General features: G+C 46.5%; 1 protein-coding gene across 3 annotated transcripts in view; it reads right to left on the bottom strand.

The window, feature by feature from the left end:
• Window positions 1-10,956: 10,956 nt before the first annotated feature.
• BCAS1 (brain enriched myelin associated protein 1) overlaps window positions 10,957-19,637 on the bottom strand; it is a 35,728-nt gene continuing 27,047 nt past the window's right edge. For all 3 annotated transcript variants that reach the window (XM_077187297.1, XM_054644703.2, XM_077187299.1), the window contains 2 exons: window positions 16,242-16,490; window positions 10,957-12,047 (listed from right to left, as the gene is read on the bottom strand). In XM_077187297.1, coding sequence (XP_077043412.1) covers window positions 11,973-12,047; window positions 16,242-16,490 — 324 coding nt within the window. In that variant the 3' untranslated portion in view covers window positions 10,957-11,972. The remainder of the gene's footprint in view (window positions 12,048-16,241; window positions 16,491-19,637) is intronic.

Below are 19,637 nucleotides of genomic sequence, written 5' to 3'. Positions count from 1 at the left end.
CAGGCTCCCAGTTACCCCAGTGTACCCCTCATTAATAACTCAAGGCTCCCAGTTATCCCAGTGTACCCCACATTAACAGTTCAAGGATCCCAGTTATCCCAGTGCACCCCACATTAATAACTCAAGGATCCCAATGTACCCCAAATTAATAACTCAAGGATCCCAGTGTACCCCACATTAATAACTCAAGGATCCTAGTGTACCCCACATTAATAACTCAACGATCCCAATGTACCCCACATTAATAAGTCAAGGATCCCAGTGTACCCCACATTAATGACTCAAGGATCCCAGTGTACCCCAAATCAATAACTCAAGGATCCCAGTTACCCCATTGTTCTCAAAATGAACAACTCAAGGCCGCCAGTTGCCCCAGTTTATCCCACACATAACTCAAGGCTCCCAGTGCACCCACATTTACAACTCAGCTGATGCTGGCAGCTGCACCCCTGCTTTCCTCAGGCAGCTAATTGCAGCAGTTTCTCATTAATTAAGGCCAGGAGCAGGCAGCTCTGTCTCTCCCAGAGTATCCATGCAGTTCCCTGAGTGCTGCCTGAGCTCAAAGCACACACCTGAGCGGACACGTGGAACTGAACCCATTTATGGCCTGTGCATCACATGAAATCATGAATAGCTGTCTCTGCCCCACCCTGTGCCACTGCCAGGCCCCAGCCCGTTCCCATTCTGCCCAGAGCATCCCCAGGGGTGGCTGGCAGTGCTGGGGAGGCTCACACCGGGATCTCAGGGCTCGGGCTTTGGCAGTGCTGGGGAGGCTCACGCCGGGATCTCAGGGCTCGGGCTTTGGCAGTGCTGGGGAGGCTCACGCCGGGATCTCAGGGCTCGGGCAGAGCGCGAGGGTTCTCAGGGTGCTGCTTCCTGAGCGGCTTCTGCTGAGGGCGAGCTGCAGCTTCCCCTGCGAGCCCCGTGCTCAGGCTCCAGGTGAGCTCCGTTTCCTCTCAGCACAGCTCTGCCCCTTCCTCAGCAGCATTGCTCTAATTTCATTCTGACTCTGAAGGGGACACGAAGGGAAGAACAATGCCACATTCACAGCAGCACAAAAAGTGACTTCCGTGTTGTGGCACCACCAAATCTCTCCTGACCTTTTTGTTTCTTCTGCATTTGAAAGACAAAGGGAGAATGGAGCAGGGAATATATATCTGTTCATATACATCAGGCACTTATTTATCCTCTCTCTTTTTAATTTAAAGGCATTTCTGTGGTGCTTGCCTAGCATTCCCATCAAACCGTGCAGTTACACTTTTCGTTTTAGTTGCATTATTTTTTTTCTGCCCTAAGCACACCAGTTTTTGCAAGGATCAGTTCTCATTTCCCCTTTATCATCACCCCTTTCCCGGCACTCCTTGGCTTTGGTTTGCCCCACATCAGCTTTTAACCAGTGGGGTCCCAACAAAGGCACCAAAGGAACCCCAGTGAGGCCCCAGCAGTGCCAGGCAGGAGCTCTCTGGGGCAGGAATTGGGATGGGAGCAGGCAGGGGCATTGCTTTATTCTGGATAAATTGCTTTATTCTGGATAAATTGCTTTATTCTGCATGAGGGAGGGGAGGGCAGCAGGAACCTGAGCAGAGATCACCAGACACAACCTCCATCCTGAACTGCAAATCCAGAAAACATCCAAATACCCCAAAAGGGCAACAGAGATGAGCAGGGAGTTCAGGGGGATCTGAGCCTGGCTGGGATCAGCCTTGTTTTGCTGAGGCTGCAGGAGTTTATTGACCCAGAGCTGGGCAGAAACTGCTCCAAAAACATCTCAGGAGCTGCTCATTGTCCTCCCCCAGAGGAGAAAAATCCTCCTCAGGAGCAGAGAGCTGGGATCAGCACAGGGGAACCCTCAGTGCCACCCCAGCTCCTGCCTGCGCTCCAGATGGGATCTGGGATCCCAAACCGGGATTATGGACTGGTTTGGGATCCCAAACTGGGATTATGGGCTGGTTTGGGATCCCAAACTGGGATTATGGGCTGGTTTGGGATCCCAAACTGGGATTATGGGCTGGTTTGGGATCCCAAACTGGGATTATGGGCTGGTTTGGGATCCCAAACTGGGATTATGGGCTCGTTTGGGATCTGGGATCCTAAACCGGGATTATGGGTTTTTTGGGAGCCAGGATCCTAAACTGGGATCACACAGGTTGGGATTATGGGCTGGTTTGGGGTTTGGAATCCAGGATCCTAAACTGGGATTATGGGCTGGTTTGGGGTTTCTCAGGGAAAAATAAAACAAACAAAAAACCTGTAAATGCTACTGCTGAATAGTTATAGAGCCTGAACTGTGCAAGAAATTAAATCCAAGTGCCCTCTACTGGCACTGGAGAGGGAGATGGGGCTGAGCAGGGGAAGGGAGGAGGGAAGTGATGGGAGGCAGCACTCAAAGGAAACTCGGGCAGGAACCAGGGGATGGCTGAAAACCCAGCAGGGCTGGGAGGGGCTGGGCTGCTGCTGCCAGGCTCGGGACATGGCAAAGAACATATTAAAGAAGATATTAAAGAACATTTTTCTGTGTGAGAGCAGGGCCAGGCAGGGTGAGGAAATTGCTTCTGGTTCAGGGGCAGGGAAGGGAGATAACAAAACTCTTTTTGATGTAAGGTCTGTGTTAGGACAGAAGAGAACTCTATTTCTTTACATTAAAAAAAAATCACATTTTCAGTTTCTCATTGGAAATATTAGTGGTGGAGGTAAGGAAGAAGAAAGCTTTTTGATTATTTAGCACCTCATGTCGTTAATTTAAAGCTGAGTTGTGTAACAATGACATTAGCACAAGAATCTGGTCCTGGAAGGAATTATATCATCTGTGCTTATGGGAACTTCATCCCCGGGGTCCCAGGAATGCTGGGTGGTGACACACACTGGCAGAACACTCCATGGAAAATCTGCTTCAGGCAGACATTTCTGCACAGAGGAACTCATTTCTGCCCTGTTAGAAAAGCAGCATCTATGGTTTTATTGCTGCCATTGAGCTTGCAGGATGGGGAAGTTCTGTGTCAAACAGGGTTGCAGGGCTCTGAGATTTGACTGAGCTCAGGAATCCACAGGATGCTCTCAACTGCCTTCATAAAACTTAAACCAAACTAACATCACTATAGAGTGACTGCAGTGCCAACAGCAGGGCTGTGGTAAGAAAAAAATTAAAAATTAAATTAAAAAAAAATTTAAAATAAATAAATAAATAAATAAATAAAGCAGCAAACTTTGTCAAACTGGTGGTTAAAAATCTCTCTAATTCTAAGGGAATAATTTCCAAACTGTGCAATAACAGCAGTGATGCTTTTGAGAGTTTCTGCCCAGAATCATCATACCCCAGGTAATTCAGGGAGCAGCTGCACTATTTATCAGCATTGGCAGCACTGTTCTGCTCTGCACTCTGGGGTTCTGCTGAATCCAGTTCAGGAATTCTCAGGTACACCCATTTAACGACAGTAAAAGCAAGGCACTTTTTGACATCTCAATTATCCTGCCACACATCGAAACCTGCCTGAAAGGGTGACAAGACTGTGTGAGCCCAGGCTCGTGCATTAGACTTTTTCATGAAAAAAAAAACCAACAAAAAACCGTATTTTGCATTTGTTAGATTGGGATTTGTGAGAGTCACACAGAATTCCAGGTAAATCTTTTGTATTTTTTAGACTGGAAATTGTGAGAATCACACAGGATTCCAGGTAAATCCTTTGCATTGTTTGGGGTTTGTTACAAAATCCCAATCTAACAAGTCCTTTGTTACATTGGGATTTGTGAGAGTCACACAGAATTCCAGGTAAATATTTTGTATTTTTTTTTGATTGGGATTTGTGAGAGTCACACAGAATTCCAGGTAAATATTTTGCATTTGTCAGATTGGGATTTGTGAGAGTCACACAGAATTCCAGGTAAATCCTTTGCATTTGTCAGACTGGGATTTGTGAGATTCACACAGAATTCCAGCTCAGGGCTGCTCCTGGTGATGCAGGTTAGATGTGCAGCAAGGAAAAACAGAGAAAAAGCAAAAAAGAAGAGCCTGTCATGCCTGAGTGTGGCCATCTCTGACCTGAGGGCAGCCTCTGGTACCAAACCTTGTGCAGAAAGAGTTCAGGTGTAATAAACACTGGGCAAAGGGAAATTAAACAGTGCATGGAGCTCTCTTACTGTGGGTGCTCTGCATCTCTGCCTTGAATGTAAAAAAACCCCAAAGACACCCAAGGAGTGTAAACAAATGTAGGAAGAATAAAGCATTCTCCTCCTGGAGGTGCCTGATTTGAAGTCAACACGGCATTAACTTGCAAAAACTGATGGTTAATTTTAATTTTTTTTTCTACAGACAGCAAAAATCTAAATTCAGCAAAATTAACAGCAAAATCTAAATTCAGTCTAACAGCTGGAATAAAAATCTCACTTTAAATATCTGAGATGGCTGTTGGTGATAACAACTAGGCTGCCACATGAGTTTTAACGATCTCAGATTGCAAGCTGAGATCTTTCAGGAGTACTTTGTGTTCTCCTGCTGGCAGGGCAGAGATCAACTGAATGTGTCAAGAAATCAGATATAAAGAAGCACTCAGATAAATGTGGTTGATATGTGGAGTCCAACAGTAAATTGAAAATAGACAATGCTCCACAAAAACAGTGATTTGTCCCCAGACTTCCAAATCAATTTCCAAACTAACATCATATTTTTGGCCTTTTATAGGAGCTAACAGTACAATCTTATGAAGAATCAATTAGGAGTAAATTCAAGATAAAAGGGAAGTTGCAAACAAGCTGACAATGCCAATTTGGGGTGACCTCCACAACATCTCCCTGCCAAGGAATCAGCATTTATAAAATCTTCAGTTCTTGGAGAAATTACAAGCAGAACCCCCAAATGTGAGTCTGCAGAATCAGCAGTTGCTTAGGGAATTCTTGGCAGCCGCGTGCCCGTAAGAACAAAGCTACATCTGTGGACAACAAGCCTGAGGAACACGTTCTGCAAACCCCCAAATTCTATTTCCAGCCTCCAATGCAGACATTTACAAGCAATTCTGCCAGGAACCAGCAGTAATTTTAGTGCAATGTTTGTTTCCAAGTTCCTGAAAGCACCTACTCTGTGTAAAGGACTGGGAATAGCAACACCATCTTTACCCTGTCTACAGCAATCACATTTTTGCTCCCCTTGAAGCTCAAAAACGAGGCACAGACTGGATGGAAAGTGAGGAGATTTTTTCTGAGTTCTTCCCCTTTCAGCATATGGTTTAGTTTCAGTTTTTTCCAAGCTAGAACAATGTGCTGCACAAGAGACAAGATGATGAATGCTTCATTTTGGGCTCAGTTAAAACAAACAACTTTCCCTAAAAGCACATGCTTTGTTTCAGAGTGACATTTGGTAAAAGCCTCGTGTCCATATTATGTTACATCACTGCAGGTCAGCTCTGTGACTGACACACAGGGCCAGGAAAAAGGAGATTTCCCTTAACCCTCACCTTGCCACAGCCCCAGAGTGCTCTGAAGGCAGAATTCAGGTTCCTTTTACACCATTTCTCAATCTCCCTGCACTAATCAAGGCAGTTACAAACTTAAGAGATGCTGAGAAATTTTTTGTTGTTGTTGAGAATGAATACAACAGACATGATTTCCCACCAAGATTAACCCAAGGAAGAGTATTTCACAATTTCCTTCACCAAGAAAGCTTTTCTGATGAATTCAGGTTCCTTTTGCACCATTTCTTAATCTCCCTGCACTAATCAAGGCAGTTACAAACTTAAGTGATGCTGAGAATTTTATTTGTTGAGAATTAATAAAACAGAAAAAATCCCCCACCAAAGTTAACCCAAGGAAGAGCATTTCGCAATTTCCTTCACCAAGAAAGCTTTTCTGATGCACCAAAATCCATCATTTTTTCACATCAAAACTCTCAATACCAGCCCTGTTTGGTTCTCTCAGAGGTTTTAGTGTCACATCCCCTCCTTCCCAGCACGTTTTACAGGGAAAGGCAACTTTAAAAACTTGTTCTTTCTGTGATAAATGCTGCCCTGTACTTCCAGCCACCACTAAACTCACATTTTAGCATTGCCATTCACCTTTAAATAGGTATTTGAGGAGGTCAGAGTTATTTATGCTCTCAGGGTTGAATGAGGTGGCCAAGGCCACATTTTGGCTTCCAGCAAAAAGGTGGGAGGGCAGAGGGATGTGCTGGGCTGCAGGTGGGCAGCACCTCCCAGGCAGTGGGGCTTGGTGGGGACAGAGCCAGGGAGCTGCACAGCACTGCCAGGGGAGCCACCCCACAAACCAGGGGGGAACCACCCCATAACATCCAGGGGAATCAGCCCAAAACACAGGAGAACCACCCCACAAACCACGGGGAAACCACCCCATAACATCCAGGGGAATCAGCCCAAAACACAGGAGAGCCACCCCACAAACCATGGGGGAACCACTACACAAAATCCAGGGGAATCAGCCCAAAACACAGGAGAGCCACCCCACAAACCACGGGGAAACCACCCCATAAAATCCAGGGGAATCAGCCCAAACACAGGAGAGCCACCCCACAAACCAGGGGAACCACCCCATAAAATCCAGGGGAATCAGCCCAAAACGCAGGAGAACCACCCCACAAACCACGGGGAAACCACCCCATAACATCCAGGGGAATCAGCCCAAAACACAGGAGAGCCACCCCACAAACCAGGGGAACCACCCCATAACATCCAGGGGAATCAGCCCAAACCATGGGAGAACCACCCCACAAACCAGGGGAACCACCCCATAACATCCAGGGGAATCAGCCCCAAACACAGGAGAGCCACCCCATAAAATCCAGGGGAATCAGCCCAAAACACGGGAGAACCACCCCACAAACAACGGGAGAACCACCCCATAAAATCCAGGGGAATCAGCCCAAAACACAGGAGAACCACCCCATAAAATCCAGGGGAATCAGCCCAAAACACAGGAGAACCACCCCATAACATCCAGGGGAATCAGCCCAAAACATGGGAGAGCCACCCCACAAACCACAAGGGAACCACCCCATAAAATCCAGGGGAAACCACCCCATAAACCACAGGGAATCAGTCCAGGAGAATCACCCCACAAACTCCAGGGGGAAACCACCCCAAACTATGGGGGAACCACCCCACAAAATCCAGGAAAATCAGCCCAAACCATGGGGGAACCACCCCAAACAATCCATGGGAATCACCCCACAAACCATGGAGGAATCAGCCCAGGGGAATCACCCAAACAACCATGGAGGAACCACCCCAAATCACAGGACAACAACCCCACAAACCCCAGAGGAACCAGCCCAAACCGCAGGAGAACCACTCCACAAAAAGACTGGAATGGAACCATAAAACCTTATCAAGCACTGCTGTCTCCTTGGGAAGCCACAAAAAGACTGGAAAGGCACCAAACCCCACAAACCCACCCCAAACTGGCTGGGCACAGCTCTTACCTGCTCCTGGGAACAGCCAGGCCTTCCTCCTGCAGCTCTTCCTCCCTGGCCCATCCCTTTAGGGGATTAAACCTTCTCATCACCTCCCAAATGAACCCAACTGGGCTGACCCCACTGCAGGCTTAACCCTTTCAGTGCCCCGCGGCACCTGCAGACCCCCTCAGCAAAATCTGATTTTTACTTGGCAGTTTTACTGTGCTAGGACTGCGTGGAGGCAACAAAGTGGGAGAAGAGAGCAAAAAAAAATTATTTTTGACTGTAGTCACAGTGGCAATAAAAGCCTTTGCATGGATTTAGTCTCGCTGCAGTGAAATTTGTGTGGCTGTGTCTCTGGCAGGGCTGGAAGTACCAAAATCCTTCTGGTGTGGCCCAATTCTGGGTTCTTGGGGTAAAAAGAATTTTTTCTATAATGTTTAAGACTGGTTCTGCTCCGTGGCTGGGGTTGTGAATGTTGATAGAGCATTTTGTGGCAATAAACAGGGAGCAATAAAGTTATCTAGCCCTGATTACTGAATTTGATGAGGGGTTCCTGAACAAGGCATTTGATAATAATGTGGCTTTTCAGTATGTGAAGCAGTAGTTAAAAAAAAAAAATTAAAAATTTTTAAAAACAGGGAAAAAAGATTGCTTCAGCTCAATTTTACAAGCAAATTTTTCACAAGCAATTCTTTTCCTTCACTCATGGCAGCCACTGCCAGGGCTCAAAAGCTGCAGAGAGAAAAGCTTCCTGTGATGATGGAGTCCCAACATTCTGGGCTACTTCAGATTCATTTACCAAAGTAATAAAATTTCAGCCTGTACCAGCTCAGAATCCATTTCTCCAATGGACTTGAAACTGCTGACAGCAAAAAAAAAAAAAAGTGAAACCTCTGCAGCTTAATCCCCACTTCCCTTCTGTTCTCCAAACAACTCCAATGAAGTCATCACAAACATCCCTGGAACTGGTGCACAAAGATGAGTCTGCAAAATTCTAACTGTGGTGTAGATGCCATCGGTGAGGGTCTGTCCTTATCACCCCTGTGAGCAGAATGAAGGATTGTGAGCAGAATGAAGGATTGTGATCAGAATGAAGGTCTGTGATCAGAATGGACTGTGATCAGAATGAAGGATTGTGATCAGAATGAAGGATTGTGATCAGAATGAAGGATTGTGATCAGAATGAAGGTCTGTGATCAGAATGGACTGTGATCAGAATGAAAGATTGTGATCAGAATGAAGGATTGTGATCAGAATGAAGGATTGTGATCAGAATGAAGGATTGTGATCAGAATGGACTGTGATCAGAATAAAGGGTTGTGATCAGAATGAAGGATTTTGATCAGAATAAAGCACTGTGATCAGAATGAAGGATTGTGGTCAGAATAAAGGACTATGACCAGAATAAAGGACTATGACCAGATTAAAGGTCTGTGATCAGAATGAAGGCCCTTGCTGTGTGCAAAGGCAGGTGAAGGGGCACAGCTGGCTCTGCATCACCTGCTCACTCACTCTGGGATGTGATAAAGGAGGAATTTGGACTCTGTCCCTTTCCGGTGTAAAGTCCAGTCTCTGGTGCTTCCTGTGCAGGAGGTTCTTTCCTCTGCCCTGCAGCAGGTGACAGATTTAATAGGAAATGATGAAGTCAAAGCAAAGAGTGCTGATAAGAGGTTTATTCTTCTTCGAGGCTTTTGATAATTTGTTTCCAGAAAATGACACTTCTTTAAGGAATTCGTAAGCATCTTCAGCCTCATCAGGGCTGCTGCAGAATTTCCTGTTTTTGTGTTCTCAGAACTGCTGAGCTGCTGAAATTGCCAGTAAAGCCCAGGGTGTGTTATCCAGAAGAGGTGGAGTCTGTAACAAATCCAGATTTCTCACTGATATTCTCAGATTGTGAGACTGCACAGAATCCAGAGCCATTCCACCTGCAGCTGCCATGGGCTCAGTCCCACAGCCAGACCCCTCTGTGTTTATCTATCTCCTGTCACACCATCCTTCCATGCAGAAAACCATGGCTTTTGTGGCATGAGTTCCTTTAAAGCCAGCTGTGAACATTTATGTCCCAAAAGGTGTCCATGTGCTCTTACACCATGTTGTGGGTGCAGAGCTGTGAAACACAAACCCTGAATCAGGGCCTGGCTCAGTGGGAGCAGACTCAGCTCCTAAAGTGAAGGACCTTAAACCTCCAAGGGCAAGGTCCTGGTGAGATTCCCTGCTCTGAGGGTGGATGGGTCTGGCCTGGTCAGCAGGGAGGAGTTGGTGCTTTCTAGGTACCCTCAGCCCTCCTGGGAATGCAGGGTGGGAGCTGAGCTCAGCTCCTGGGATGGGCACCAAGAACCCCACTGGGAACTGCTCCTCCTGAGGGGCAAATAAACCTCTGTGTGCTGTAAGCCAGCGTTTCTTGCACAAAAATCTGCACTTTTGATCCATTCCCTTTTATATTCATCAGATGCTTAAAACCCTTCCAAAAATACCCCATGAAACACACCCTGAGACCCTTGATCAGTGTGATCTGCTCCAGTTGTACTCCACAGCACCAAACCAGAGCCTGTTTGTTGACAATGGGCTCCAAATGCAATGTACTGCCTCGGCTGCTCTTTTCCTTTGTCCTGGGCTGCAGCCCTTCCAAAGCTTTGATTTCCAAATGACTCCCTAAGCTTTCCTGGACATGAAAGCTGCATTTAATGTTCCTTATATCCGTGTGGAATGCGGAAACTCCCCGAGCTGGGGATGCTTCTCCTAAGACCTTTCTTCCTCTCCTTCCACGTGTGGCTGCGGTATGGGCAGGATGAGGGGCTCTGCAAAGCTGCTGCTGGCAGGAGGGATCACACAGAACCAGGGGAGGAATCAAAACCAGGGGAGGAATCCAACAGAACCAGAGGAGAAATCCAACAGAACCACAGGAGGAATCAAACAGAACTAGGGGATGAATCCAACAGAACGAGGGGAGAAATCCAACAGAACCAGGGGAGAAATCAAACAGAACCACAGGAGGAATCAAACAGAACCAGGGGAGAAATCCAATAGAACCAGAGGAGAAATCAAACAGAACCAGGGGAGGAATCCAACAGAACCAGGGGAGAAATCAAACAGAACCAGAGGAGAAATCCAATAGAACCAGGGGAGGAATCAAAACCAGGGGAGGAATCCAACAGAACCAGAGGACTGATATCCCTTTGTATCATCAAAGTGCCAGGGAGGGAGCAGGAAGTGCCTTTGCAGCTACAGAGCCCTTGGTCTGTGCTCTTTGTGCACAGAACCAGCTGCAAGCTTGGACTGGGCACCCCAAACCTGCAGGTTTGCAGAACCCAGAGCCAAAACCCCACTGAACTGCAGGGCCTTTGCACCTCTGTGCTCTCTGATTAGTTAGAAACATAATTGTGCATGTACAGAATTCCCCCCTGCGTTCCAGGTGTAATCTTCACTCAAATAAAGAGAGAAAGCAACTGTTCCCTCCACAGGCAAGGTTTGTCTGTGCTGGTTTATGCCTTAATGTCACATCAATCATCAGACCACGGGGATGTAAATAACAAACTTGGTTTGGAAATTCAAACAGCAACTGATTTTTTGTTTCAATTGATAAGTATTAGTTTATTTAAAGATAAGGATGTCAAAATATACAGTATTGCATCATTAAGATCAGTGTGGATTAAAATGTCAGGCCCCTGGTTCCCTGTACAGGCTAGGACTGAAGGAACAGAAATCTTAATTTTCTGTAAAATTTATTAACTACAGTTATTACAGGAGTCTTGTGAAGCAGAGAGCTGCCTGGGCAGCTTTGATTTTGGTTTTTATTAGGATTAATTACAAGTATGGATATAAACAAACATCGGGATGAACACTTAAGTTTTCTATGATCTAAGGAACATTAATTCCGGGCTGGCAGGCACAGCCCGGCGTTAGGGGACGTGGCTGCCCTCTTGTGTCCTATTAGAACCTTAAATAGCTTTTAATTTGTTATCCCACCCCGCCGGCCGAGACGGGAGCTGCCCCAATCCCGCCGAGCCTTTGCATTTTAGCGTTTTAATTTACATTAATAACCAGCAGCAAGCAGGACTCGATCGCCACGGGCTCTGCCAGGCTGAAGGGCTCAGCTCCAGTTCCAGCTCTGTCCAAACGCCCCCAGAAGTGACTCGGCTGTTGTTACACCAAAGCAGGACATTTCTGCAGGCATTTGTGTTTTCCCAGCTGCTTTCAAGCTCTCTGAAGCGGAGGATTCTCCCGTGCCCGTGCCTCGCTGCCCTCCTCTGTCACCTGCCTGCTTTTCCTGCCATTTACTGAATTCTCTGCCACCCTCCTACCTGCCTTACCCTGCCCTCTGCACGCCTCAAACCATCCACAGCACCTTACCTTAAACACATTTCACGGGGTTCTGTAGAGCTGCTTTCTACAGGTGAGGAACAAACCCTGCCAGTGACAACCTGCAATGGTACCCAGTGTGTGTTTGCTTCAGCCCTGGGTGTTTGTGACAGCCGTGGGAGGGAAAAGGAGTCATTCCTGCTGCCAGAAAGGAAAGGAGTCATTCCTGGAGCTCCCAGAGGCTGCTGAGCCTCCCTCCAGCAGCCAGGGCTGGGCACTACTTGGATTTCCCAGCAGGGAGGATGGACACGGGATCTGTCTGCACTTCTGCATCCGACATCCTTTTGGAGCCCTGTGGAGACAAGGGAGACACCTTTAGAAACATTTCCAAGTGTTTCTGAATGGTCAAGTCTGGAATTGTGTCCTGGACTTTTGGTGCCAGATGTTTCCCACTGATTTAATCTCCCTGCTTTTCTTCATTTAATATGCACAAATACACGAGCACTATCTGCATCATGAGAACCACACAAAGTTCCTGCCTAAATGTGGGGGTTATTTTAATAGAATTGTCTCAATTGGCATGGAAACAATTGTTGTCAGGAGCTGGGCTCACACACCAGAGCCAGGCTGCTGTGTGTCTGTAGTATTGGAGTTTTGGCATAATTTCTCTAACATTTCCTTGCCCTGAACGCTTCACTGCAGCCCTGCTAAGAGTCCTTCAGGCATGATGAATGGTGTATTATAGCCAGAGCCCTGCTCTGCTCTGGGTTAAAGGAACATTAAATACTTTTATGCATGACAGGTATTCGACAATGTTCAAGTGATAAAGCTTTTTTTACACTGCAAACATAATTCTGGGTTTGGAACCACTCCAAGACACTAATCCAGCTTAGATGAAGGAAATGTATAGCTCTAACTATACCAACCACATTTTTCACTAACTGATAAAAACTTGGATCTGGTTTAAGGTGCTTGACCTAATTTTGCCGGCCTTGAAGCTGCCAAAACTTGAGCAAAAAGGACCCACAAAGAGTGTTTGAGGTCACTGTTACCACTGTGGGGTGTCAGTGCTGTCTGAAACCCAAATCATGCCTTGCTGAGCAGAAAATCCAGCGTGACAAAGCTATAGGTGCCTCTGTGCTTTCCCTAGGATAGGAACCAGGCAGAATAATGTGTGAATTGTTCCTTCCAGGAAACCTGAGTCTCCACTTCAGGAGGATTCCGCGTTATGCATGGGGAGTGAAAGGTCTCAACTTCCTTATCCCCTTCAGGGAAGTAAAACCAGCAAGGTTTTTACACTGATAAGGCTCCACCTCGCTGATCTTCTTTCAATGTTTCACCTTGGGGGATCTAAGTATGAAAAAGAGCAGCCAAAAATCACAATGGACTGAAAAATGCCATCGAAAGCTGATTGTGACCTCGTGCAGCTGAGCTGGCTGCAGTGGCTTCGCTTCTGCTTCCCCTGGTGTTGAGTTTGGAGGATGCTCTAGAGCAGAATGAAAGGGTTTGGCCATTTACAGGTAGCAGCAAATCCATCATTTATCCACCAACCAATACTACATGAGCTCCTCGTTCCAAATTTTCCCAAAACCCCTAAAAACCTCCCCGTCGGGTGAAGATTTCCCACATCACAGGAGCAATGGGGTCTGCCAGCTCCAGCTCCTGTCTGAGCATGAGGAAGTCACTTCTGAACTGATCAGGGAATGCAATGATACCATTTGCCTTTCTTCCTATAAAAGGGTGGAAGGAGGAGGATTCCCCTTGTCGAAAATCCCCATTTTGCCTCATTTAGCACCCATTTTGCAGAGGTCACTCACTTGCTCACTGCAGTCTCCTACTGCACCCATTTTCAAGGTGGTTGCTGATTAAAGCAGGAAGATCAGACTGGCTGATGATTCCTGCTGAACTGGAATTTCCAAGCCCTTCTTTCTTGTGAAAGAAAGAACTTTGTTCTGCCTTTTTTAAGGGACAAATTCCAGCTCTGCCCTGGGATTCAGGAGCTCAGGTACCACCAGCCCATGGCTTTGTCACAGCGAGCCTGGAACATTTGGGCAGAGCATTTTAAAGGGCACACACAGCAAAATCGTGGTGCTGGAGTATTTCCCCCCCCCCCAGATTTTGCTCAGGAGAAGCCTGGGTTAGTGCAGCACATACTCTGATCAGAAAAAATCCGAATACTTTCCACGTGCTGAGCACTCCCAGCTCCTGACAACTGGACTGTGAGTTATTCCAGCTCAGGAAACAATGTTCTTAATCTTTTTTTCCCCTTTTCTTTTCCTTTCTAATCTAATCTTTCAAAGACTCCCTAAATACATTTGCTACAGCTTATAAATTAATCTCTTTTACCATAGGAACAACCTTATCTGTGCTCAAACCCTGCAGCCAGGCACTGATGCTGTTTGCTTACATCAATGGCTCCAGTTGTAGCCAAAATTTCAGCATTTGTAGCCAAAATTCCGGCATTCCTAGTGCAGCTGGGAGCAGGGGCTGGAGCTGCAGTGTTTAATCTCCATTCCTGCACTGTGCCATCCTCCTGCTCTGTGCATTCCCAGGGGACTCAGATCCTGGAGAGGGTGGGGTTAAAATCCAGAACAGGAGCTGCTGGATCCCCTCTTCAACATCTCCTGCTCCCATTTTACCAACAAAAAGCTGAATTTCTCTGCTGAGTTGTTCCCAGACAATCGAGCTGTTATCTTGAAATGGCAATGCTGGTGTTGGTTGATGTGTGTGATCTAATATTTTAGATCAATGATTACACCTTCTGATCACCTAGGAGATAAGATTATTTTTTTTAGATTGCAGAATGAGCAATCTAAATTCTTAGCTCTTGGTAGTCCTGAGCATACTCTAAGAGAGGTAATAATAATAATAATCCATAATAATATCCCATGAGAGTTTTCCCATACGCAGACCTCATTGTTATGTGGTTTGCTGCCACTTTGAAGCATAATAAACTGACCAGATCAACTTTAATATTGTCAAAAATTTCTATTTTTTTAGAGTTAATGGGAGAGGGAAGCTGCAGGAGCACTCTCTATAACTGCAGCAGAAGATAAGGGACTGCACAACCAAACTGAGGCAAACTGAAAAAATAAATCCTACAGAACATCTCTACCTCCTCGACACTGATTCTGTTTTATTCCTCAAATGGTCTTTTTACCTCTCACAATCTCCTCCCTTGATCTTAAAGCTTTTCTTGTCCTTTCAGTCTGAGCCACCTTTCCTGCCTCTCTCTGTGTCTTTCATGAATTTTGAAGGTGTTTCCTCACTCCTCCAGATCTCCCTTTCTGGAAGAATTCTAAATGTGTGTCTCTCGTTGAACTCCACAAAGGAGTTTTGATTTTGACCACCTCCCTTGATTTTGAACTTGCAGGGGTTTTGTTTTGCAGGGATTTTCCTTGGCAGGGATGTCCCAGCTGCACTCGCCCAGGGGTAGACAGGTTCCTCTGCTACACCAGCCCCACCTCCACTTTCCCTGTAGTTTGTAGGAACATTGAATCATCCCCACAGCCAGGCACGAACCCCAAATCCAGCGCTGTGCCAACAGTGCCAAAAATCATATCTGGGCCAACAATTCCAGCTCCCAAAGGGCAAACCACCCCTGCCTCAACCAGGACCCCCAGGGCAAAGCACCAAACCATCCCTGCCTCAACCAGGAACCCAAAGGGCAAAGCACCAAACCACCCCTGCCTCAACCAGGACCCCCAGGGCAAAGCACCAAACCATCCCTGCCTCAACCAGGACCCCAAAGCACCAAACCATCCCTGCCTCAACAGCACCCAAAGGGCAAAGCACCAAACCATCCCTGCCTCAACCAGGAACCCAAAGGGCAAAGCACCAAACCACCCCTGCCTCAACCAGGACCCCAAAGCACCAAACCGTCCCTGCCTCAACTGCACCCAAAGGGCAAAGCACCAAACCATCCCTGCCTCAACAGCACCCCCAGGGCAAAGCACCAAACCATCCCTGCCTCAACCAGGAACCCCAGGGCAAAGCACCAAACCATCCCTGCCTCAACCAGGACCCCAAAGGGCAAAGCACCAAACCATCCCTGCCTCAACAGCACCCCCAGGGCAAAGCACCAAACCATCCCTGCCTCAACCAGGACACCAAAGGGCAAAGCACCAAACCATCCCTGCCTCAACCAGGAACCCAAAGGGCAAAGCACCAAACCACCCCTGCCTCAACAGCACCCAAAGGGCAAAGCACCAAACCACCCCTGCCTCAACCAGGACCCCAAAGGGCAAAGCACCAAACCACCCCTGCCTCAACAGCACCCAAAGGGCAAAGCACCAAACCACCCCTGCCTCAACTGCACCCCCAGGGCAAAGCACCAAGCCATCCCTGCCTCAGCCAGGACCCAAAGGGCAAAGCACCAAACCATCCCTGCCTCAGCCAGGACCCCAAGCCCTGAATTTTCCTCCCTTTCCCAAAACCCTGCTGTTCTTTGGCCCAAGTCCTGCTGGTGAAATTGAAGCACCAATCCCACGTGGATCAGAGTGCCTAAACCACCCAGAAAACAGTAAAAAAAAGGAAATGAACATACAAGGCCTTTAAAAAACCCTCCCAGGGACTGCCTCTTCTCTGCCTTCTTGTAGGAGGGCTCCTTGGCGTCGCCGCCGTTGTGGATGGAGTCAGGCTCAGCTGCTGGCTGCTCCCGGGGCTCTGGCTGCTCCCTGCCCTTCTGCTTGCCCAGCTCCAGCGTGGACTTCTTGTCTTTGGAGCCCTCTTTGCTCCTTGGGCCCCCAGGGTCACTCTCAGACGGGGCAAGAGGCTTCTCCGTGGCGTTTAAAGTCTGCAGTGGTTTCAAACAGGGGTTATTTTTAGTGGGGAGCAGAAAGAGTTCAGGAGGAGATCCGTAAATATGTTAGGGAAAAAAAATAATTTAAACAATGGAAGGCCACCTGGCAGGAGGAGTCCTGGTGCCCAGCAGGTTTGCATTTCCAGAGGCTGGGATGAACTCCTGCAGTGTTGGCTCAGGGTAGGCTCCTGGGGAGCTGATGGAATTCCATGAGCAAAGACTGAGGGATCAAACCATCCCTGCCTGGACCAACTTCATGGATGTGTCTGCTGGGGCTGCTCAAGGAGGCAGGGAACGTCACTGAGAGTCACTGCCCACTGAAATACCCCCAGAGTTTGCGCCCCAAAAAGTGCAAGGAAACGATCTGAGAGAGGAGAGAATCATGAGACCCCATAAAGCAAAGGATTAAAACAAATTCCCTGTGAATGAGCAACACTCCAACCAAAAATTAACAACACAGGGGTTGGCTGTGGAAAGCCAGAATATCATAGAAAATTTCATGTACAAGTGCAAAAGAAGAGACAGGAAATCTTCCAAAAAACACCACAATCACAAAGCACCTGTCTAAAGTAAAGGGGAAGATTCTGGAGCTCACAGAAGATCAGGACATATTTGAAGTTCACACAAGAAAAATCATATCTGGCAAACAAAGGATCAGACCACGAAATCGTCACTGTTTGGAAAGCAGTAAATGAGGGTGGTTTTGCCAGGAAATCTGTTTGCAAATAGGATTTTTTTTTTCAATGTAAAAAAGAACCCCAAACCCATATGGCTTTATTTATTGCCATCATTAAAACAGCACAAATTTGCCATGTTGAAAAGCTGGAAATCTCACATCTGCCCTCAGGCCATGGCCCAAGCTTAATGCTGTGTATTTTTCCAGCTTCGGGAATTTTACCATTAGTCTTGAAATATTTGGTGTTCTTCTGAAGGCCTGGGGTTATGTGCTCACACGCCAGGCTTAGCTTTCATTCAAAACAAAAACATTTTTAGATATCATGATTTCAGAGAAAACCCTGAAAGCAGAAACCTTAGAGAAACAGAATGCAAACGCACCTCTTGTATTTAAAAATAAAAAACGTTCAAGCCAGTCTAATTTTGGGGAAACAAGAATGAGAGGGGACAACAATCCTGCTGCTTTGCCTTCTTCACTCAATTCAGCTTTTCTCACTACCCAATCTTTAAAAAGTTCCATGTTTAAATCACAGAACCCATTTAATACATTCAGGCTTGACCAGGAGACTCAACTCCTCCACTAAACATTTGGGATGATTTCTTTTTCCAGAGATTGATGTACGTGGGTAAATATTTCCTCACACCTGGATTGCTTTGCTCTTAAGACTTTAAAAATCCAGTCTTTGTGCAGGAGAACGTGAAGATCAGCAGATTTATAAATGTTTCAAGCAGGTTCAGTGGGGTCAGAGGTGAGCAGAGCCCACAGCCCACCTGTGTCACCTCACCTGGGAAGTGGCACTGCAGTGCCCAGGGGTGCAGGAGCTCTCCCAGCACAAGGATGGACACAGGGCAAACTGAAAGCTGCCTCTGGCTCAGTTAACTCTGGGAGCTCTGAGCAGTTGCTTCCCAAGAGCCTCCTGACCTCAGCTCACCTCTGAAACGATTCTCAGGTGCAATTGCAAACGTTCACCTTCGCTGCAGCCACAAGCGCAGCCCTGGGGCTGAGCCCAGACACAGCTGAGTTCAGAGGGGCCAGAGGAGCCTGGAAGCCTCAGAAACACTCTGTGGAATCTGTGGCTTTGCTCTGTGGGTGTAAAAGTAGAGCTTTCCTCCCCACACGTGCCTGAGAGAGCTCTGCAGCCAAAGCAGAGCCGTCCCCATGGCTGGGAGCAGGTGGGGCCTTTGATGTCAGGCAGACTAAACACTTCTTAAAAATATTCATAATACATTTTCCAGGCAAAAAAATACCCAACTCAAACCCTATCAGATAATCTCTTTGAGGTGTTTCATATTAACCTTGAAAGGCAGGAAATTGGCAGATTTGATATTGATGGGAGCAGCTCAGGAAATGTGGTGTGAGGCCAATGAATAATGAAAGATGTTAATGCTCCTTATTCCAAAGGGGAGCTGCTCCTGGCAGTTTGCTTTGCCTCCCTCAACATTAGCAGTGCCACTGAAATAAGAAAAGAAAAATGGACACATTTCCCCCCTTATCTTACAGGAGGCCTTGGGCCAAGGCTGATTTTTAAGCCCAGGATTTCTGTGGTTTTGGAGCAGTGCAGAAATTTCTGGAGGGTGCAGAGTGGCAGGGAAGGGAAGGGGAGAAGAATCACAGCATTCCAGAGACGCTGCAGCATAATTTAAGGAAATCCTTTCAAAGAAATCCCCAAAAAAGGAAGAAGTCAGCAGCAGATCCAGTTTTCCTTGGGCTCCTCTGAGGAATAAAACTGTTCTACTTTACACCAGGGCAAGGGAGAGAAGGAGGAAGAACAATAAACTGATTTACAAAAATGGAAGGAAGCTGGCTGCTCATTAAAATAATAAAATAGATCCAGGGCTGAAACTTTTGGTGTCTTACTCAGATCACTTCACAAAGCTCTTGTATGAAATAAGGATTAAGTGTCACAAGACAAGGCCCTTCTATATTTAGGATGCTTTTAGAGACATAATTCATGAAAATTAACCTTGGTGTTATCAGACATTGTGAAAATAGGAAGAGAGAGATATTATTTTACAGCTATTTAAAAAAGGAAATTCTGAAATGACGGTTTTGAATGCAACTTTAGTTTTCCTCTTAAAGGAAACTGTCTATAGACAGAAGCTTGTTTTAGTTCTCATTACTGAGAGGTGAATTCTTCGGAATATCTTCACTTGGAGCAGATGAGGCTTTGACTCTCAAATTAATAGAATTTGTATTTCTAATGAAAATATGATTTTTATGAAGCATTTGGAAGCCATGAAGAATAGAGTGAAAATACCACACCCAAAGGTCGGGTTTAGATTTTATGAACACAGAACGAAAGAAACAAAAACAGAACAAGAAACAAATCTTTTCATGGCTTTTGTTACATTGCAGTGAACAGTTTTCATTCTCATTTTCAGTTCTCTTTTGTACAGTTTCCACCAAAATGATTCTTTCCTCAGAAGACAAGTAAATCAACAAAGTAAAAATAATTCTGTGTGTAT

This window comes from Agelaius phoeniceus, chromosome 17, assembly GCF_051311805.1.
Source record: "Agelaius phoeniceus isolate bAgePho1 chromosome 17, bAgePho1.hap1, whole genome shotgun sequence".
NCBI lineage: Eukaryota > Metazoa > Chordata > Aves > Passeriformes > Icteridae > Agelaius > Agelaius phoeniceus.
Note: the sequence above shows the minus strand (reverse complement) of the source record. Positions and strands in the feature narration are given on the sequence as shown.